This window comes from Jaculus jaculus, chromosome 5 (assembly GCF_020740685.1).
Source record: "Jaculus jaculus isolate mJacJac1 chromosome 5, mJacJac1.mat.Y.cur, whole genome shotgun sequence".
In the NCBI taxonomy this organism is placed as follows: Eukaryota; Metazoa; Chordata; class Mammalia; order Rodentia; family Dipodidae; genus Jaculus; species Jaculus jaculus.
In genome coordinates, this window is record NC_059106.1 from 23,229,036 (window position 1) to 23,252,136 (window position 23,101).

Genomic DNA, 23,101 nt, shown 5'->3' on the forward strand with positions numbered 1-23,101 from the left:
AGCTCATGTTCTGATGGTAGCATTGGGGCAGAAGCCAGGTTAGGCTGGGCCACTTCCAAGGACTGATTGTGGCCTAAGGGAATAATTTGTAGAGTCCCAGGAGCTAATATGATTTTCTCTATAATTAGGGAAAGGATGACTTTGGGAGTCTTAGTTTGTTTTCTGTTGCTGGAACAGCATGCCCAAGGCTGAGTGTTTTACAAAGAAAAGAGATTTATTGTGGCTCCTGGTTTTGCTCCAAGGTCTAGGAGCCTTGTCTAGTAATGGACTTCTTGCTGGTAGAGCCCTCAAGTAGTGAAGGGTATCCCATACAGAGAAATCTAGCTCACCTGGCTTGTTTTCCTTTTTGTATATGTAGTGTATATGTTTGCTTGTGTGTGGACACAGATATGTGTGTGGGTGCATGTGGAAGCCAGAGGTTGATGTCATGGATCTTCCTTGACCACTTTCCACCTTATTTATTGACATTGCATCTCTTACTTGAACCCAGAGCTCACCAGTTCTTCTAGTCTAGTGAGCCAGATTGACCTGGGGATACTCTTTTCTCCATCTCTCCGTGCTGGGGTAACAGGTGTACTTCCACACATGCCCAGAATTTGTGTAAGTGCTGAAGTCCTCACGTCTGCTTTGCAAGCGTTTGTGCCATCTCCCTAGCTCCGCTCCAACCCCCTTGGCTGTTATAGTCCACCCACTCCAGAACTAATCCATTAACCCATCAATTACATGAGTGAATTAATCCATTCATAAGAGCAGAGCCTCTCATCACCTCATAAAGGTCCTACATCTTCATGTCTCATAACATTTCATTGTGAGTTTCAGAGGGGGCAAACCACATTCTAACCAGTGGAACTCATGAGACCCAGTGCCGCTCCTCCCAGATTGTGGCTGGGTGCCATTTCTTATTGCTCACCCTTAATTAAGCCATGGAGATTTGGTAGAGTAGCAGGTGATGTCTCTCAGCCCTTCCATAGGAACACATCTGTACCATTTCTTGTCTACCCTGGAACACAGCTATTGTAGAGCAGACCTCAGACCTCGGCACTTACACATGGATCACACACCCTGGAATGTCTGCCTGCTTCTGTGGGTAAGCACAAGCCACAGGGCCCTACAAGGGTAAGGGGGCTGGTGAGACGCAGCGAGCACGGCTGCTTCTTCAACAGTTAATGGTGGTTGTTGCATAAGCTTCCCTTCTCTGCAGGTCATGGGGCTGAGAGACCTCAGCTACACACAAAAGAGTAGGAAGCAGCTTAAGAGATGACAGAGCCAACATGATGTATAGAGCCCAGGCTCTCACCCAAAACGTGTTAACTCATCGTTTGCACACACAACAGTTTCTGGCTCTCAAGTTCTTTTTTTTTTTTGTCTTTTTCATTTAATTTGTGTGTGTGTGTGCATGTAGAATGAGCCTAGGGTCTCACAGATGCTGGAAAAACATATAAAACTTTAAAAATAGTTTCTATTTATTAAAGAAAGATACAGAGACAATTGCAAACAAACTCCAGATACATGGCGCCACTTAGTGCACCTTGCTTTACATGGGTATTAGGGACTTGAACCCAGGCCATCAGACTGTGCAAGCAAGCTTCTTTAATCACTTAGCCATCTCTCCAGCCCCCAAACTTTTTTTTCTTAGCATGTGCACATGTGTGTGGTGTGCATGCATGCATACTTGCTTATATGTGTGTGCATGTTCATGTGTGTACAAGCACATGTGGAGGCCAAAGACAGACATTGGGTATCTTCTTCAATTTCTCTCCATCTCATTTTCTGAGACAAGATTTTTTGCTAACCCTAGAACTCACTAATTCAGCTAAATAAGCTAGCTAGCAAACAAATCCTGGCAATCCTCCTATTGTTGACTCGCCAGGTACACACCGCCATGCCCAGATTTACTTAGGCGTTGGGGATCAAACTCATGTCTTCATGCTTGCATGGCAAGGACCTTACCCACTGGAACATCTCCCCAGCCCTGTAACTCTTTACTGGGAATTTAGTGTATGAACATATTATACATTGGTCTTATTCCCATTAGGTTGTATTCTTATGTGCCCTCTAGAAAACTGTTGAAATATTTTTATTTATTTTCAAGGAGAAAGAGAAAACAGGGCCTTTTGCTGCTGTGAACAAACTCCAGATGCATGTGCCACTTCGTGTATCTGGCTTTATGTTGGTGCTGAGGAAATGAGCTTGGCAAGCAAGTGCATTTAACTGCTAAGCCATCTCCAGTCTGCTATAAGCCTTTTTTATAACACTTAACTGAGCTAGACTCTCCATACCCTGCTGCTCATCCATTTGAACTGCACCAGCCCAGTGTGCAGTGTAGTGAGGTGTGCAGCTGTCACCACAATCAATGTTATAATAATTTCATTACCACAGAAAGAAGCCCGGTGCTGGTGAGCTCACTCCCACTTCCCCCCAAGTCCCCCATTCCCTGAAACCACTAGCCTGCTTTCTGTCTCTGCAAATCTGCTTGCTCTAGCATTTCCTATCAGCGGAATCATATGATATACGTACGTTTGTGATGCCTTCCTCCTCTTTACTTACTACTTGCATTTGTGTGTTTGAGACAGGGTCTCACCAAGAGCCCAGTCTGGCCTCAAACCTGCCATTTTCCTGTACAACCACATAGGTTCTGGGAAGGATAATACTTGCAAGGTTCATCCCCACTGGGGCAGGTATTAGTAGGCAGTTCCTCTTCATGGCTGTGTGTGCCATCGGGTGATAAACTACTTCATTTAACCATGGATGGGTTAGCAAGCATCTGGGTTTCTTCTTCGTTCTACTGCTTTGAGCACTGACATACGTATTTTTATATGGTTATGTGTTATAGCTACATCTGACCAAGAGCAGCCGATGAGAGGAGAGTTTATTTCGGCTTACAGTCCTGAAGGGAAGCTTCAGGATGACAGAAGTGGCCGAGCAGAGGCTGGACAGCACCTCTGCCACAGCAGCTGGCAGCAAGCCAGCTGAGCTCTGGCAAGGGGGAAGCTGGCTATACCACCCCAAAGCCCACCGCCCCTAGCAGCACGCTTCCTTCAGCAAGACAGACTACCTCCCAGATTGCCACTAGTTAGGGTCTAAACATTCAAAACATACAAAGCTATGGGGGAACATTTGATTCAAACTACAATACATGTTTTCATATATTGGTCTCCTGGGAGCAGAATCAGCGGGTCTGTATGACAGTCTCTGCTTAACTTTGTGAGAGCCTGCCAGATCGTATTCCACAGTGACCACGCCACTTCCCATCCCCACGGCAGTGTGCGAGGCTCTGTCTTCTCCCCTTCCTCACCACTCTTGGTACTATCTGTTTAGCCATCCTGCAGGGTGTGAAGAAATTGTGGTTTTAAAATTTGCATTTCCGTGAAGGATAATGATATCGAGTGCCTTTTCAGGATAGGTGGCCGCTTCACTTTCACATCTTCTCTGGAAAAAATCCTGTTCAAAATTTCTGTCTAGTTTTATGACATTTGTTTGTGTTTGTAACAGTGGTTTTTGAGCAATCATTCTTTCCAGATTTTGAGACAGGTGCCTTATCCGATATGCGACAAGCCATTCTGTGGGTAAGCCCTTCACGTCCTTAATGGTGGGTACTGGGAATTTCTTATCTGCAGTAAGTTGATCAAACCTGGAGTTGGGAAAGGGCCTAGTGGAGCCAAACAGCAGACAGACAGCTTTGACAAAGCCCTGACTGTGAGGGAGGTGGCTGGGGACTGCAAAAATATTATATGGCAACAGAATGAGAGGGTTGGAGACACAGTTCAGTTGGTAGAGTGCTTGCCTGGCGCGCGTGAAGCCCTGTGCCCCAGCCCTTGCTACGTGGTGGTACTGGTCTGTAATCTTTAGCACCTGGAAGTTGGAGGCAGGAGGATTAGGCGGTCAAGCACATCCTCTGATACTTAGGAAGTTCCAGGATAGCTGGGGTTACGGAATGCAGTTATAAAACATAAGGAGGCAGAAAGTGTAGCATGATGGTAGAATGCGTACTTAGCATATGAAAGGCCTGGGTGGACACACGCTACATACAAAGACAAAAACATGAGAGGAAGCTCACTGTGTTTTGGGGTGATTCCTGAATTCTTCTTTTTAAATATTTTACTTGTTTACTTATTTGTTTGAGAGAGAGAGAGAGAAAGAAGTAGAGAGAGAGGCAGATAGAGAATGGGCATGCCAGGGCCTCCAGCCACTACAAACGAACTCCAGATGCATGTGCTGCCTGGTGCATCTGGCTTACATGGGTCCTGGGGAATTGAACCTAGGTCCTTTGGCTTTGTAGGCAAGCATCTTAACCACTAAGCCATTTCTCCAGCTCGTGATCCCTGAATGCTGGGTGTGAATCTGCCTGTTTTCCCTTATAATATATACTGTATTTTGGAAGGATTTCTGCACTCCAAGAATTAATGGTGGCCTGCCTTGGCCACTTTGTATCAAGAAGGTTGTCATTGTCCGTGAAGAAGAGGCTGAGGACTGTTGACCTACCACTGGTGCCTGCCCAAGCTCAGGCAGGAGCCAGAAGGCTGTCTGTATGCCAGTTTGGCTTCTAGCCACAATCACTGCCCATGCTTTTGCCCTACTGGGAAATGGGAGGACCCAGGAAGCCTGGGCAGAGACCCAGAGGAGACAGGGACACCATAGCTTGGCAGGGAGGTCAGCAGGTCTGTGTGTGAGGGTTCAGGCCTGGATAAATCAGCTGCAACTGGATCCCCTCCCCCCTGTGCCCTCGACTATAAATAGAGCTTGTAGGTGAACTCGGGCCTTGAGAAATGCCCAGACGGGCTTGCTCACACCCTCTCCTCTACTGTGCAGGCCACAGAGGGCTTGCTGAGCCTCTCAGATCCCCAGGGCTTGTACCATGAACCCTTCCCCCACCCACTGCCCTCCAGACCAGTTTCAGACCTTGTACTGGGCACTGGGAAGCAGGTGAATTGGACGTGGCAATGACCAGGAAGAAGCCAGAGGGTGGTGAGTCCGTGCACATGCGCACACACCCCTGCATGGTCAGAAAGGGTGGCTCTGAGGTCTTGCGCTTATCAATCCATTTCATCCTTTGACAACCACAGGGAAGTACAATGTCTCCACTTTAAAGTGGAGGGAATTACAGCACCAAGGACATAAATAACTCACCCAACGCTACTAATAGCAGCTGTGGTAACTGATCCAGCAACCTGGCTCAGTCCCCATGGCCTTTACTACCCGCCTGACTACCTACCTGCCTCTCCTCAGTGGCCGCATACCAAATTTAGAAGCAGAGAAAGTTTTTGGTAGAGGGCTCGGTGGGCAAAGTGCTTCCCTAGTAAACATGAGGACCTGGATGCAGATCTGCAGCACTCATGGAACGGCTCTGGGTGGTGGCATATACCCGTAATCCCACCACTCCAGAGGCAATGGTGGGTGGATCCCTAGGGCTTAAACTGGCTGGCTGGCTAGTCTAACCCAACTTGTGAGCTCTAGATTCAGTGACAGCCCCTGTCTCAAAAGAAAGAAAGAAAGAAGGAAAGAGAAAGAAAGATGGGAAGAAAGGAGGGAGGGAGGGAAGGAAGGAAGAAAGAAAGAAGGAACAAGATGGAGCGGGTCGTGGTGGTTCATGCCTATTAGCCCAGTACTCATCACTCAAGAGATGGAGGTAAGAGGATTGTGGTGAGTTCAACGCCAGCCTGGGGTACGCAGTGAGGCCTAGGTCAGCCCAGGCTAAAGTAAGACCCTGCCTCAAATAAATAAATAAAGGTGGAAAGAAACTGAGGACACTTGATGCCCACTTTTGACTCTCACACTCAAGCACACATGTGTACAAGCACCTCCCTTATATATGTGCACCCACACACACACATGCAAAAAAAAAAAATGCAGAGGACAAGAGAAGCTGGCCAAAGCAATGAAAAAGTTTAGCGTTCACATACATAAGGGGAAGGAGATCATTTGAATAGTATCAGCTTTTCTGTGCACACTTTGTTACACATAGATCTACATAGAACTTCAAAAATAAAAACAATTTTTTTTTGTTCATTCTTATGTGTTTACTTGAGAGTGACAGAGAAAGAGAAAAAGAGGGAGAGAGAGAGAGAATGGGCGCACCAGGGCTTCCAGCCACTGCAAACGAACTCCAGATGTGTGCACCCCCTTGTGCATCTAGCTAACGTGGGTCCTGGGGAACTGAGCCTCGAACCGGGGTCCTTAGGCTTCACAGGCAAGCCCTTAACTGCTAAGCCATCTCTCCAGCCCCCCAAAAATCTTTTTAAAATATTTTATTTTAATGCATTTATTTGTGTGTGTGAGAGAGAAATGGGCATGCCAGGGCCTCTAGTCACTGAAAACCAACTCCAGATGCCTGTGCCACCACGTGCATCTGGCTTACATGGGTTCTGAGGAGTCAAACATGGGTCCTTAGGCTTTTCAGGCAAACACCTTAACCATTAATCCATCTCTCCAGACCATAGTTCTACATATAACTTTGTTTATTGCACTTATTAGCATTTTATTTATAAATTTTTTACTTATTTGAGAAAGAGAAAGAGAGAGGGAGAGAGAGAATATGAGTGCACTGTTGCAAACGAACTCCAAATGCATGCTCTACTTTGTGCATCTGGCTTACATGTGTCATGGGGAATCAAACCCAGGGCCATCAGTCTATGCAAGCAAGTGCCTTAAAGCAATGAGCCATCTCCCCATCCCTGATTAGCATTTTAACTCTCCATCCTGAGGTGTGCTTCCAGTCACCTTTGGACTCCAGAGTCCCTCTGTACTTACGACAGTGGCTGAATTTCATCTGCTTCGGCCAGGGGTTTTCCAGCCTTCTTCTTTTTGCCAATTTTTTTCAAAGCTATTTTTGTAAAGCTTTGTACAAGGGCTTCCAAACCTCACTCTCCTGCCCCTCCAACCTCAGGAGGGGGAAAGCAGAGATGGGGGACAGGCTTCCTTCCACAAGGGGACCCAGTTGGGGAGTCTCCCAAATGTGGGAGTCTCAGAGTGATTTCTCTTTCCCTGTCTGGCTGAGACATACCTCCCCCTAGGTTCCAGACGGCAGGGCACAGGGTTCCTAAGGTAGATTCACAAAGTCCCTGCCTGCCTCTTCTCTAGGCCAGCTCTCTAATTTCCAGAGCCTGAGGAGAAACTTGGCTCTGGTGCAGAGCAGAAGCTGTTTGTAGTACTTACTGAGAGACTAAAAGTTTTAAAAATAATTTTAAAACAATTTTAAAGCCAGGCGTGGTGGCACACGCTTTTAAAACCAGCACTCGGGAGGCAGAGGTAGGAGGATCACTGCGAGTTAGAGGCCACCCTGAGACTACATAGTGAATTCCAGGTCAGCCTGAGCTAGAGTGAGACCCTACCTTGAAAAACTTTTTTTAAAAATTAAAAGACTGCTTATTGGGAACTAGGGTTGTACCTCAGTGCGTAGAGCACTTGCATAGCATACCTGAAGGCCTAGGTTCGATTCCCCAGCATCATGTGCACCGTGTGTGGTGGCATACATCTGTAATCTTAGTGCTTGGGAAGTGCATACAAGAAGAGCAGAAGTTCAAGATCATATTTGACTACATAGTGAGTTCAAGGCCAGCCTGGGCTCCATGAGAAAAATAAAAGAACTATTAATGTGTAAAACATGCAATACACCAAGTATGAAACACAGATACTATTAAAAAAATTTTTTTTTCACTTTATTTTATTTGTAAGCAGAGAGAGACAGGGAGAGAAAATGGGCATGCCAGGACCTCTAACCACTGCACATGAACACCAGATGTAGGCGCCACTTTGTGCATCTGGCTTTACATGGGTACTGAGAAATAGAACCTTGGTCATGAGGGTTTGCAGACAAGTACCTTAACCGCTGGGCAATCTGTCCAGCCTCATAACTACTATTAAGAAATGTGTTTTAGGGCTGGAGAGATGGCTTAGCGGTTAAGCGCTAGCCTGTGAAGCCTAAGGACCCCGGTTCAAGGCTCGGTTCCCCAGGACCCACGTTAGCCAGATGCACAAGGGGGCGCACGCGTCTGGAGTTCATTTGCAGAGGCTGGAAGCCCTGGCGCGCCCATTCTCTCTCTCCCCCTCTATCTGTCTTTCTCTCTGTGTCTGTCACTCTCAAATAAATAAAAAATTTTAAAAATATATTAAAAAAAAAGAAATGTGTTTTAGTAATATACATTGCTCCTTTAGCACAACATTGAGAAACAAGATCTGCTGGCAGCTCAGATACCATCATAATTTATATAGTTTGAGGCAGAGTGTCACACCAGCCCAAGCTGACCTGGAACTAAATGTAGCCCAGTCTGGCTTTGAACTCACAAGACTTTCGTACTTTAGCCACCTGAATGCTGGGATTAAAGGTGTCAACACCAAGCTCCATCATAACATTAAGTTAAAGAAGTTTAGCATTCAGAGGTCTTTTATAATGGAAACTGTTTTGGTCCTGGTTTGGGGCTTTTGTTTTTTGCTTTTTTTTTTTTGAGACAGAGTCTCACTCTGTAGCCCAGGCTGGACTGGAACTCAAGGCAAGGTGATACTCCTGTCTCAACACCCTCCCGAGTGCTGGGATTATAGGTGTGAACCACCACACACAGCTGCAGTAGAATCTGGGATTTGACATTGATCAGTGTTGGTAACAAAGCCACAAGTTCTGCCAGCTCTCCAGCACTCCTTCATCCCTAAAGGAAATCACCAGTGTCAATTATGGGAAAAACATTTTTCCTGGGCTGAGAATGTGTCTCATTTGGTCCTGTGCCTACCTAGCATGCATGGAGCCCTGGGTTCAAATCTCCAGCATGCCATAAAATCAGGTATGCTGGTACACACCTGTAATCCCAGCACTTGGGAGGTGGAGGTAGGAGGATCAGAAGGTCAAGGTAACCCTCAACTATATAACAAGTTGCAAGTTCAAGGCTAGTCTGAGATTCATGAGGCTGTGACTCAAAAATATATATATATATTAAAAATATTTATTTGTTTAGCTATTTGCAAGGAAGTAGAAAGGGGAGAGAGAGAGAGAGAATACAGGCTTGCCAGGGCCTCGAGCCACTGCAGATGAACTCCAGATGCCTTTGTACATTTGGCTTTAAGTGGGCACTGGAGAATTCAACCTGGATCATTAGGCTTTGCAGGCAAGTGCCTTAACCACTAAGCCATCTCTCTAGCCCTCAAAGAAATATTTTTTCCCATCCAAGTTTACCACAGAGTCCTGGCCTGTATCCAGCTGTCCACTTAGATTGGCGCTTCCCTAAAGCTTATTCCTGTGCTGCCTCGGGGTCCCAGACTTGGTTGTAGTCCCCCCAGAGAACAATGCTTCAGTGACCATCCATTAATTTCTTCATTCAGCAAGCACTGAGCGCCTCACTGCTGGGCCCCATGAAAGATGGTGACGAGGAGGCGCAGGCCCTGGACTGCTCAGGCCTACTTCAGGAAGAGCGTGAGAAGGACTAACTGCTCTACCTTGCAGAGTGCGAGACGGCACATGGACACCTCATCACACTGATGGTCACAAATGATGCCTGGCAGTGCTTCTGTTAGTGCTGAAGTGTCACTCCTGGCTCATGCCACTGCTCACTGTGACACCTTAAGAAGCATGGTGCTGGCTGGTGGTGGCCATAGAATCCATCCCAGCAGCACAGTCTGGGGGGTTCCCTTAGTCTCTGAGGAACCTCCACTCTGGTAAAGCCCAGTCGCTGACTTCAGTGTGAGAATCTCCAAATGCACCAGTATGAAGAAGAGCTAGGGTTTATTAAGCGACATGCTTGATGCACATTTGTGTATGTGTGTGTGTATGTTCGTGTGTGTGGAGGTCAGAGGACAAACTTGTGTGTCATGCTCAGCAACTCCACCTACCTTTTTTCCAAAAATATTTGATTCAATTATTTATTAAAAAGAGAGAGAAAGAAAGAATGGGCATACCAGGGCCTTTGCTATTGCAAACAAACTCCAGACACTTGCACTACATTGTGCATCTGGCTCTACATGGGCAATGGGAAATTGAACCTGGACCAGCAGGCCTTACAAGTACCTTTAACCACTGAGCCATCTCCCCAGCTCTCCTTCTAAACCTTTTTGGACAGTGTCACTTATTGGCCAGGAGCTCGCCAAATAGGCTCGACTAGTTGGTCAGTAAGCCATAATGATCCTCCCAGGTCCACTTCCCTGTGTTGTTGGAATTACAGGCAAGGACCACCATGCCCACCATTTGTATGTGACTTTTAAGGATCGAACTCTGGTCCTCGTGTTGGTGAGATTAGCACTTTACCAACTGGGCTGTCTACCCAGCCCTCAGAAGACATTTCTAATATAGCTTTTAAGTATGAGGGTTAAGAACGCCATGCTTAAGTGTCTTTCTAGTGTTTGGTGGCTTCTGAAGTTGCATGCCCAAGGGTGACTGAGGATCCTAATAAGGTCCTAGGATGATTCCTATGCATTGAATGGGTCACAGCTGAAAAGGTAAAGCCCTAGCTTACAAAAGTTGCAGGGGAAGTTCAGATGTGATTTCTGTAAACAAAGCTTTAGTAGGCTGTGAGATTCCAGAAAGTGACTGGGAAAAGACTGAGACTGGGCTTGAGAGTCTTCCAGGGTTAGGCCTTCAGCATGGTTGCCTGCTACTTTAATAGTCATAATATTCTTATTGTTTGTTGGTTTGTTTATTTCAGCATGGTTCCCTGCTAATTTATTTTTTATTTTTATTTTTTTATTGACAACTTCCATAATTGTAAACAATATCCCACGGTAATTCCCTCCCACCCCCACTTTCCCTTTGAAACTCCACTCTCCATCATATCCCCTCCCCCTCTCAATCAGTCTCTCTTTTATTTTGATGTCATCATCTTTTCTTCCTATTATGATGGTCTTGTGTAGGTAGGGTCAGGCACTGTGAGGTCACGGATATCCAGGCCATTTTGTGCCTGGAGGAGCACGTTGTAAGGAGTCCTCCCCTTCCTTTGGCTCTTACATTCCTCCCGCCACCTTTGCCTCCATGGACCCTGAGCCATGGAAGGTATGACTGAAATATTGCAGTGCTGAGCACTCCTGTCACCTCTTTTCAGCACCATGATGCCTTCTGAGTCATCCCAAGGTCACTGCCATCTGAAACGAGAAGGTTTTCTAACTGAAAGTGAGAGTAGCATTAATATATAGGTATGAACATTAAGAGAAGTGCTTACTGGGCAATTTGGTGAGCATAGTATATACATTTAGCCAGACAGCAACAGATGTTACACCCCCAGGGCTCAAGACTACCCTTATAGGTTTTCAGTATCAGGGATGTATTCCCTCCCAATGGAGCAGGCCTCCAGTCCAATTAGAGGATGGTTGGCTTCCCCCATAACAGACGTGCCACTGTTGTACCCATTGGTTCATTTTGCCTGGCTGGCCAAATTTAAGGCTTGCAGTGTCCACTGTTGAGTATCTCCACTGGTGATTTCTCTCTCTCTCATTGAACTGCATGTGTTGTGGCTTTTTTGAGCTTTCTGTCATGTTAGCTGGTCTACATGGAGGAGGTTTTCAGCTCAGCTCCAGCAGGGTTTCTCAGGTCAAGCATGTGGAGTCTTCAGCAATAGTGTCTTACCATCTATTCATGGTGGGAAACCAAGGGCCCTGGCAATGGTCTATAATGTTTTGGGGGCATCAGGGACCTCCCTGGCCAACAACTCACTGGAAAGTATCCCATCCCTGTCACTGAAAGTTTTCTAGTAACAATCTATGGCTCCTGTGTGTTCCACTGTCCAAAAAAGCAGGTTTCTATATGATTTATTTATATCCTCTTAGATTTTGATTAGCCCTGCGTCTACCTTTCCTTTACTCAATTTCCTCCCCTGACCTCACTTAGGCCTTTTCTCCCCCATTAATCTGTTCTTCTACTTACCTATATACAACACCATCCTATCAGATTCCCCCCTTTCTATTCCCTGCTATTTTAATAGTCGTAATATTCTGATTGTTTGTTTGTTTGTTTGTTTGTTTGTTTTGAGGGAGGGTCCCACTCTAGCCCAGGCTGACCTGGAACTCTGTAGTCCCAAGCTGGCCTTGAACTCACAGTAATCTCCTACCACAGCATCCTGGGACTAAAGGTATGCACCACCCTGCCCAGCCACATTCTTTCCCACCCCCCCCCCCTTTGGGTTTGTGTATGGTATGCATGTATTGTAACAGGGTGCTAAGGGTCCAGGAAAGTCTGTGCACCCCAAACCCTAGGTTCATTTCTAATTTTAGCCAAAGAATTGAAAGAAAACTGAGAAGGATAATTATTAAATTATTATATTTATTGAGGGAAGTAGAGCCAAGGAAAACATCCACATGGCTAGAGATCCCACATGGAAGGCTTGGGGAGAAAACAGCATAGGAAGAAAAGAGAAAACAAAGTTCAAGGGGCCCCTACCTTATGGTGAGCTGGAGGGGATAAAGAACCCATGCAGAAAATAAGGACTAAGGGGCCATCCTGGTTGGGCATGGGCCCAGGACAAGCCAGCCCAGGTCCAGCCAAGGGAAAAATTCACCCACAGTAGAAGTTCCCAAGTGCTCAGAGAGAGAGAGAGTGGGGGGGAGATACTGCCCTCCCCTAGCAAAGGTATTTATGACCTTAGGGTGGTGGGCTGTCTTTTGGCCCATGTGAACCAGAGGGACAGCTCGTTGGTTAGGGGTAAGGGCTGTCTCAGGAAGAGATTAGTTTTGGCACCAAGTTCCAGGGGCTAAACTTGACCAACCACAATGTTTAAATCCTATGAAAGACCTCCGTCCCAGAGGGGACCTGATTGTTTATGGAAAAGCAGGTCTGTAGGGAACTAGGCAAAATATAAGATTTCAGCCTACACTTTTCACCTTCAGGGGTCCAGCTACCCTAACTCTATCCCTCTCTCGTGATGTATAGATGCATGTTCATTTGCATGTGCATAGAGACCAAAGTTTGACATCTGGTCTCTTCCTCTATAGCTCTTCTACATTATTTACTGAGGGAGAGTTTCGCACTTGAACCCATGAGCTCTCTGATTGAGCTTAGCTAGCCAGTTTGCCCCTGTCTCTGCCTCCTGAGTTCTTGGATTATAGATTATAGATGGTCTACCATTCTCACCTTGCATTTATGTGGGTGCTGGGAGCATAACTCAGGCTTATACAGTAAGCACTTTATCAGCAAGTCATCTCCCTAGCCCCCTTTTAACAGTCTCTTACAATCTGTATGAAAAGAATTGTCTTTGTAGGCAGCTTTCACAGCACATGTTAATTGTGCTGGGATTCTCACCTTAAAAAAAAATAGGGCTGGTGAGATACCTGAGTGGTTAAGGCGCTTGCCTGCAAAGCCTAAGGACCCGTGTTCAACTCTTCAGATCCCACGTAAGCCAGACACACAAAGGTGAGGCAAGTGAAAGGCCTCACATACCCACTAGATGGCTCAAGCATCTGGAGTTCGGTTGCAGTGGCTGAGACCCAGGAGCACCAATTTTCTCTCTCTCTCTCTCTTCATTTCTCTCTCTCTTTCTCTCACTCTCTATAAAAATTTTAAAAAGTTAAAAAATAAATTTACATATTTTATTTATATATTTAATGGGGAAGGAGAGAGATATAAAGAATAGGTGTGCCAGGGCTTCTTGGCACTACAAATGAACTCCAGATGCATGCATGCATCTGGCTTTATGTGAGTTTTGGGGAATCAAACCTGGGCTGTCAGGCTTTGCAAGCAAGTGCTACCCTTAGTCACTGAGACATTTCTTTGCAATTCTTTTTTTTTTAATATTTTTATTTATTTATTTATTTGAGAGCGACAGACAGAGAGAAAGACAGATAGAGGGAGAGAGAGAGAATGGGCGTGCCAGGGCTTCCAGCCTCTGCAAACGAACTCCAGACACGTGCGCCCCCTTGTGCATCTGGCTAACGTGGGACCTGGGGAACCGAGCCTCGAACCGGGGTCCTTAGGCTTCACAGGCAAGCGCTTAACCGCTAAGCCATCTCTCCAGCCCCAATTCTTTTTTTTTTTTTTTTTTTTTTTTTTTTTGAGGTAGTGTCTCACTCTAGTCCAGGCTGACCTGGAATTCACTATGTACTCTCAGGTTGGCCTTGAACTCATGGCAATGGCAGTCCTCCTACCTCAGTCTTTCTAGTATTGGGATTAAAGGTATGTGCCACCATACCCAGCTTTAGAATTTTCTTGATTCTTAGCTTGAAAGAAGCTTCATCCTTTTCCCTTCTCATGTCCCCTTAAGTTTCCCTATCTTTCTATCCTTCCTCAGAGAGCAGACATCCCCTACGCCCTTTCTGAATCATTTCCCAGCAGGGTCTGGTCTTGCTCAGCCTGGACCCTGTGCTTACACACGGGCCACTGACCCACTTCTGGACACAAGAGGGTCGATGGCAGGCGGGGTCACCTGGGGCCCCTCTAGTAACCATGTCCCTGTCTTCTCTTGCAGCCGCTGGAACGCCAGGGCAGATGGACAAGCCACTGATCAGTCGCCACCTGGTGGACAGCGATGGCAGTCTGGCCCAGGTCCCCAGCGAGGCCCCCAAAGTGGGGATCCTGGGCAGCGGGGACTTTGCCCGCTCCCTGGCCACACGCCTGGTGGGAGCGGGCTTCAGCGTGGTGGTGGGCAGCAGGAACCCCAAACGCACAGCTGGGCTCTTCCCCTCCTCGGCACAGGTGACGTTCCAGGAAGAGGCAGTGAGCTCTCCTGAGATCATCTTCGTGGCTATGTTCCGAGAGCACTATCCCTCGCTCTGTGCTCTCCGAGAGCAGCTGGCCGGAAAGATCTTGGTGGATATGAGCAACCCTACAGAGCGGGAGCTCCACGAGCATTGCCAGTCCAATGCAGAGTACTTGGCCTCCCTCTTCCCTGCCTGCCCCGTGGTCAAGGCCTTCAACGTCATCTCTGCCTGGACGATGCAGCATGGCCCACGGGATGGGAACAGGCAGGTAGGTTCTGGGAAATGGCAGCCAGCAGCACAATCAGGGGCTTTCAGCAGGCCAGGCATGTGTACATGTGTATGGGCCAATGTGTGTGTGTGCGTGTGTGTGTGCATGGGTGTGCACATACACGTGGAGACCAAAGGCTAATCTCGGGGGTCTGCCTCAATCTCTTTCGTTATTTATTCTTTTCAGTCTCTTTATTTATGTATTTATTTTTTCAAGGTAGGGTCTCAGTCTAGCCCAGGCTGACCTGGAATTCACTATGTAGTCTCAGGGCAGCCTTGAACTCACAGAGATCCTCCTACTTCTGCCTCCCAAGTGCTGGGATTAAAAGCATGTGCCACCACACCTAGCCTCTCTTATTTTTGAGACAAGGTCTCTCACTGAACCTGGGGCTTACTGTTCCAGCTAAACTAGCTAGCCAGGAAGTTCAGGGGTCCACCTGCCTCCACCTCACTAGCACTGGGGCGTATAAGTGGTCTTTTACAAGGGAACTAGGGACTGAAATCAGGGTCTCAAATCTCTTTACAAACTGATCTGTCGCTCCAGCTGACAAGGTGATTTTACTTTATTTTTGTTTGGGTGTTGTGGTGTGTGTGTAATGTTGTGGGGTGTGTGTGTGTGACATACTGTGTGTGTTGTGTGTGTAATGCAGTGTGTGGTAAATGCACTTGTACTTGCCCTTGAAGCACCCTATATGCTCATCTGCGGTGACCAGAGTGGACTGTTGGGTGTCCCACTCCATTGCTCTTCTGCCAGGTCTTATTTTAAGCCAGAGTCTATGATTATTACTACTATTATTATTTTACTGATTCTAGAGCTTGTGGGGATCCAACAGTTCTCATGGCTTTGCTTCCCTGTGGGACTGGGGCTCCAGGTGTGCATGGCCATGTCCAGATGGGATTTGGACTCGGGCAGTCTCAAGCTCACTTGGGCTCTTATGCTTGCACATGGGCAACTTGCCAAGGGCGATACCACTATAGAAAATGTCTTCTGCTTTTAGCACCTGTCAGCAGCTCCTCAGGGAGCGGTGGAGCCCCCATACATGATGAAGTATTGACAGGCCCAATCTTGTGCAGGTCTTCTATAGATAACGACAGCTGCTGTGAGTTCATGTGTGCAACACCCATGTCAGGTGCAGAAGACAGCACTTCACAGCACTCCTTCCCATCCTGTGGCTCTTACTTCCTCCTCCTTCTTCTTTTCTTGTTTTTATTTTTTTATTAACAGCTTCCATAATTATAGACAGTAAACCATGATAATTCCCTCCCTACTTTCCCCTACACTAATCCACCCTTCATAATATCCCCTCCCCCTCTCAATTAGTTTCTCTTACATTCTTTTATTCCCTCTTCCACAATGTTCCTTAAGTCTTCAAGGAGGTGATACAGATGCCCTTTGAAGGCTCAGCATTCAACTGGCAAATATTTTCAGCCCTTTGACCAGTTATGAGTCTCCATAGTAACTGCAAAAAGAAGCTTCTCTAAGCAGGTGCTGAGAGCAATGGTAATCTCTGGGGCCCTGGTGTTTGGAAACGGCCATTTGGGGATCACTGGGCTACCTGGTCAGGCATCTGCCCTGGATATGAGGATACTGGGCCAGCAGGACACTTACTGGGAGAGCTTTCTGTCTCGCAATGGTGGGCTTGGTGAGGAGGGACCCTGGGCAGTCCTTTGGCCTAGGAATCAGCTATTTTAAGTTCCTGGCTGACCCGTCAACTGACAACTCACCGGGACAGGTCCCGTCCCCTCTGTGCCTGGGTTTCCTGTGTTGCTCAGGGAGGAGCTTGGCCCAGATGGTCCCTAAGGTCATGCCCATGCCTGTGACCTCTCAGCCAGCTATTCCGTCCTGTGTCTCCACAGGTGGCCATTTGCAGCGATCAGCCGGAAGCCAAGCGTGCTGTGTCAGAAATGGCGCATGCCATGGGCTTCATACCCCTGGATATGGGATCCCTGGCCTCAGCCCGGGAGATAGAAGCCATACCCCTGCGCCTCCTCCCTGGCTGGAAGGTACCCACCCTCCTGGCACTGGGACTCTTCGTGTGTTTCTATGCCTACAATTTCACCCGGGATGTGTTGCAGCCGTACGTGCAGGAAGGCAAGAACAGGTTCTACAAGCTGCCTGTGTCAGTGGTCAACACCACGCTGCCATGTGTGGCCTACGTGCTGCTGTCACTGGTCTACCTCCCGGGCGTGCTGGCGGCCGCCCTGCAGCTGCAACGGGGCACCAAGTACCAGCGCTTCCCGGACTGGCTGGACCACTGGCTGCAGCATCGCAAACAGATAGGCCTGCTCAGCTTCTTCTGCGCCGTCCTGCACGCGCTGTACAGCTTCTGCCTGCCGCTGCGCCGCTCCCACCGCTTCGATCTGGTCAACCTGGCCGTGAAGCAGGTACCGCCCGCGCCTGGCCACCTGGGGCTGCCCAGGGCTTTGTGTCCAATGATGAAAAAGCACAAAGCTAAACAAGACAAGCCCTGCTGAGAGCAGGCACTTACGAGGTCAGGAGCACCCGAGGGCCGGAGAGCAGCAGCGAGGATGTGGGTCCTCTTAAAGGCGGTGGCCAAGGCCCTGCTGAGTGGGCGGGGTGTGAGCAGAAGGGGCTGCAGGCTGAGGGGCAGCAAGAGCAGGGCCCTCAACTTAGAAGCAGGGCTGGCACAGTGCAGGAGCAGCTAGGAGTTCTGGGAGCTGGGGCCCGGGGAGCGCAGGACGAGGCCTGAAAGGCGTGGGGCAGCCAGGCACCGAGCTTTGAAGGCAGAGGAAGGCCTTGGGCCTTGAAGGGTCCAGAAAGCCAGGGAAAGGTTTTGGCTTGAAGAGTGAGCATATGCCTGGGGTGCCTGAAATTAGCTCACTGGTTGCTGGGCTCAGACTGGAGGGTTCAAAGGCAGATACCAGACCCCTCATGAGGGATGGTGAGGGAAGGGAATAGGTGGGACCAATCTGGGCAGGACTATGGGAAGGATATTTTTGCACGTGTATGTGTACATGATGTGCACGTGTGTGCAATCGTATATGTATATGTATATGTATGCACGTTCATATGGGCGCACATATGTGCGAGTGCATGTGGAGGCCAGAGATTCACATCCGATGTCTTCCTCATTTGCTCTCCACATTATTTACTGAGGCAGGGTCTCTCACTTGAACACAAGGCTCACCTTGATTCAGCCTGTCTAGCTAGCCAGCTTGCCCTAGGGATCCCCTGTCTCCACCTTCGAAAAACTGGGGTCGCAGGTGAGCTGCCACACCCGTCGGGCAGCTGAACTCTGGTTCATAGGCTGTTGGGGCAAGTGCTTCATCCACTGAGCCATCTCTCCAGGCTTGGAAGGCAGAAGTTGAAGCCCAGGTCCACAGCATTGCTGATGGAAAATATGGGTTTGATGGCCAAGCACCCAGAACATAGAATTGCCCTCCGCTGAGATGGGAAACACACAGGCTGAGGGTTTCTGGTGGGTGGTGTTTTTTTTTTTTTTTATTTGGGGGGCGGTGTTCTGTTTATTTATTTAGGAGAGCCACACGGTGTCCCTTGACTCACCAGGTTCTTGGACAGTAGAGATCTTTGAGCCAAGCAGATGGGAACAGGAAGTGACAGCAAGCAGGCAGCCAGCTGCGCACACGGAAGCGGGCCCACAGCTCTCTCCTGGCCCCAAGCTCAGGCCTACAAGAGACACTGCGCTTTTCTTTGGCGGGGAGGGGGGGTGCGCGCGCACGCGTCATGTCGTGCACGTGGAGGTCTTCGCTTTGGAGGTAGCGTGTCTCATTGTTCACTGCTGCGTTTGCCAGGCTACCTGTCCCGTAAGCTTCCAGGCAACCCTCCTGTCTCCACCTCCTTTCCTGCAGCAGGCCTGCTGGGACGAAGGGCAGGCTCGCACTACAGCATCTCGCCTTGTGTAGTTCTGAGGGTCCAAACTCGGAGCTGCCCTTCCACCGAAGCGCTTTACCCACTGAGCCCTGTACTCGGCCCTCTTGTTTGGTTGTTTTTGCATGTGTATGGAGGCAAGAGGACAACGCAGGTGTCTTCCTACATCTCTTTTCCCCATAGTTTTCTTGAGATGGAATCTGTCCCCAAACCCAGAATTGCCACTCCTCCCCCATCAGACTGACTGACAATTTCCCTGACTCCATCCCCCCACCACCACAAAACGGAGGTCCCAGACAAGCATGTTCTAATGTGAGTGCTGGTGATCCAACTCTCCTAGGCCCTCCTGCTTGTATGGCAAGCATTCTCGCCCACTGAGCCATCTCCCTGGCCCTACCATGCCTTTATTTATTTCCTCCAATCTCTAACCCCCAGAAGGGTTCAGCCCAGTCCCAATGAGTCAAGTCTCCCTCCAGCTCTCATTCCACCCGGGAGGGCCCTGCACACTGCTCTGGAGGCCACCCCAGCCTAGGCATGCTCCCCATGTGGCCATCCCCTCAGCATGGGGGTTCAGGAGACCAGCAAGCAAGGTTGCAGTGCTGCTTGGGAACCACAGGCCTCCGCCCTTGCCCACTCTTGGGGCTCCCATTTTCCTGGTGGCAGCTTCTCAGAGGCCCCATCTTCCCACCCACGGACACCTGGCACTGCCGCCTCTGTGAGCTTAGACTTTCCTAAGAGAGAGGAAGAACCGCAGACTTCAGGCAGAGAAGCGGGGAGAATGCTGGAAGTGAGAGGAAGGGAAGAAAGAACAGTCATGAGCCCTTCACAAAGAGCTTTCTGGGTTAGGGACAAGGCTCTACAGTTAAAATGCTTACTACACAAGTCACCCTGAACCCACATAAGGCCAGATGTGGCAGCACACATCTGTAATCCCAGCATTCCCAGCAGCTCACCCCAAAGCCACGTAACCCAGTGAACATCGTGGTGAGCAATGAGGGATGCTGTCACAAATGGATAGAGAGCAAGGACCAACACCCAAGGCTGGCCTCTGACCTCCACATGTACATTATGACACACATACACCCACATAAACACACACACACATCATACACATGCACACACAAAGATTTACACAAAGCTTGCTGTGTTCCGAGTGCTACTCTAAAAGCTTTACATACCCACTGTGGATTCACTAAACCCTATTCTCCTCTGTAAGGCAAGCGTTGTACTATCCTTATTTTTTATATATTTTTATTTATTTATTTTCAAGCAGAAAGAGAGAGAGAGAGAGAGAGAGAGAGAGAGAGAATTGGAATGCCAGGGCCACCATCTGCAAAAAAAAAAAAAATACAGATGTATGTGCCACTTTGTGCATCTGGCTTTACTGGGGAATTGAACCCTGGTTGTTAGGTTTTACAGGCCAGCACCTAACTGCTAAGCTATGTTTCAAGTCCACTATTCTTACTTTTCGGATGAGAAAACAAAGGCACCGAGAGTTTAAGTAACTTGACCAAAGCTACACAGCCAATAAGAAGCAGCGTTCACATTCCGCAGGAGCCGCTCTATTCCAGATCCATGCTCGTGCCCATACTGCTTTCTCCAGAAAAACAAACCCTAATTGTCGGTTGAGTACATGTAGCACTTTCTGACTTGCCTAGCAATGCATTTCCTGATTAGTCCAAGATCAAGATGGAAAGCAACGTTTAACCCACACAGTTTTCCTGTCCTTGCCTCAACTCTAATCCACCCAAGAACTACCAGAGAATAAAACAAAATTTACCCAACCATGTCACTACTGAAAAGCATTTCATGTGCTCAGGCGACTGCCTCCCTATACTCACAGGGCCCTACAGAAGCCAGAGCGGACAACAGCCACGGGAGAGCTTGGGAGGTAGCTGAGGCCCAGCACGAGCCCTGTAGATAGAGCATCAAGAACTGGATACAGCACTCCCTCAAGTGCTCACGCCCACGACCCAAGGGCCTGGCTGATATGTGGACCATCAACTCCTGCTTAAGCACGTCCAGGTTCAAACAGCTCCCACTGCCTGACCCATCTCAGTATCACTTGAGGGTCACCTCTGCTGTCTTCCAGGCATGTTGCTTGACCTTGAATACCCAGTCTGGCAAACTCCTTCAAAACTCCGCCTTTGTTATGTTCTTCCAGCCTGTCCCCGTTCCCAGTCCCACCTCTGAAATCAGCTGTTTTGTAAACACTTCTATCATTCTTCTTACACTCCACTTTGTAATCTTCCACACTATAAGACCTGTGATTCCTAACAGAGTCCAAGGACATCTTCATTAACTGAGTGAAAGTGGCCAACACAAAGCCAATATAGGCAGGCCTCTCTCTCTCTCTCTCTCTCTCTCTCTCTTTTTATTAATGTATTTACTCTTTTCCATTTTTGACACTGCAATACATATATATAATGTGTTTTGATATTAAGCCTCTCTTCTTCCTCCTCCCATTGACTCCCTTATTATTTTTTTTTTAATTTTTATTTATTTGAGAGCGACAGATACAGAAAGACAGGTAGAGGGAGAGAGAGAATGGGCGCGCCAGGGCTTCCAGCCTCTGCAAACGAACTCCAGATGCGTGCGCCCCCTTGTGCATCTGGCTAACGTGGGACCTGGGGAACTGAGCCTCGAACCAGGGTCCTTAGGCTTCACAGGCAAGCGCTTAACCGCTACGCCATCTCTCCAGCCCCCATTGACTCCCTTATTCACCATTAATCCCCACCTTACTTTCTGCCTTTTTTTTTTAAACCCATTTAGCTGGTATGATCATGGGTAGACAGCTATATAGCGTGGAATGAGCACCTGTCTATACACCTGGAAAACCTGACTCCCCTTCTTCCAGCGCCAGTAGCTACTTTCGGAGGTTTGGAGTCTCGTGTATCCTTCTGAGACACTGACAGGCTCAATCTTGTGCTGGAAACCATTACTGCTATGAGTTCATGCATGTAACAGCCATGTTGAATCCAGAAGGCATTTGCAGCTCTCCTCCCCATCCTCATTCTCTTACACCCCCTCCAACCCCCCCCCCCACACACACATAAAGTTCCCTAAACCTTAGATGGGGTGGCTTAGATGTCCTCTTCGAGGTTGAGCACACACCGGGCACTCACATCTCTTCATTAGCCAGTGCCTGTTGTACTAAGAAAGTTAGTGGTCAAGGCTTCAGGTATAATTTATGGGAGTAAATATGCATGCTCAGAAGGCAGTTTGACATGCTGTGCATTCACTATAGCTATGGTAGGAGGGTCCCCCTAGGCCTCTGTCCCTAGCTATAGTGTCTTTGGCCAGCTTGACAGTACCAGGCATGAGAGCCTTCCTGTAGAGTGGGCCTCGAATCCAGCCAGAGATGTGAGCTGCTATGAGGCACATGGCACTGGCCTCTAAGGAGCTGCAAGTCCAGCATTGTGGACTCCAAGGTCTCACTTGGTTCTCAGGGGCTGTTAAAGGTGGCAGTGATCCAGACCCCTGGCAGGTTCCCCACATACAGGGTTCCCATTCCCACCATGTCCCTCTGTTCGCAGCATCACCACAGAAGGTAACTACTCACTCAGCAAAGGGCGATGCTTTGGGCTGGGCAGATGGCTCAGTCAGTAAAGGACCTGAGCTCAGTCCCCAGAACCCACATATCAATGTCAGGTGTGGTGGTCCATACCTGTAGTCCCAGCACTGGGGTAGAGGAGATAGGTGGATCCCTGGAGCTCACTGGGAAGCAGTCTAGTCTAATTGGTGAGTTCCATGTCTTTGGGAGACCCTGCTTCAAAAAAAGTGAGTGATAGTCCTGAGAAACAGCACCTGAGATTGTCCTCTGTTTTCCACACTCATGCACACACACACATGCACACGAAGCCCCTCACACACAATGGTGTGTGTGCATGCACACATTCACATGCATTTAAAAAAAAAACAAGTTTTTCACACTGCTGTGGAATGGATGTGTTGCAGCTATCCAAAGCCTGGCTTGTGACATTTACCACTAAAGCTCAGCAAGGGGGATGAGTAATGAACAGCCGTTCTGCAGAGATGACTTAGGGAGTTAACACCACCAACAGTGAGTCACTCTCCTTGAGGGCAGCTAACAGCAGGACCTGAGCGCTTTACAGGGTCAGATTGGCCACACTTTCCTAGCTAATGCCCCTTCAGCTATGCCCACCACATCATGGGCTTAGGAGAACAATCCCTGCATTAGACATGGCCTCATTCAGACCTCTCAGATAAAGACACTTTCCCAAAATCCCACAAGGCTAGTGGCTAGGAAAGATGCAGGTCTCCGGACTCCTGGTTCTTTTGAGGCTCACAGACACCAATGTAAGCCAGTCTGCCCTCAAATAACAGAGGCAGTCATTGTCTCACAAATTGTAGGTAACATGCCCA

The 23,101-nt window shown here is 48.3% G+C and overlaps 1 protein-coding gene across 3 annotated transcripts in view; it reads left to right on the forward strand.

The window, feature by feature from the left end:
- The window catches only part of Steap3 (STEAP3 metalloreductase), a 51,034-nt gene that overhangs the window by 16,345 nt on the left and 11,588 nt on the right, over positions 1–23,101 (forward strand). For all 3 annotated transcript variants that reach the window (XM_004659655.2, XM_045150847.1, XM_045150846.1), the window contains exons 2-3: positions 14,367–14,866; positions 16,723–17,250. In XM_004659655.2, the coding sequence (XP_004659712.2) occupies positions 14,387–14,866; positions 16,723–17,250 (1,008 nt within the window). In that variant the 5' untranslated portion in view covers positions 14,367–14,386. The remainder of the gene's footprint in view (positions 1–14,366; positions 14,867–16,722; positions 17,251–23,101) is intronic.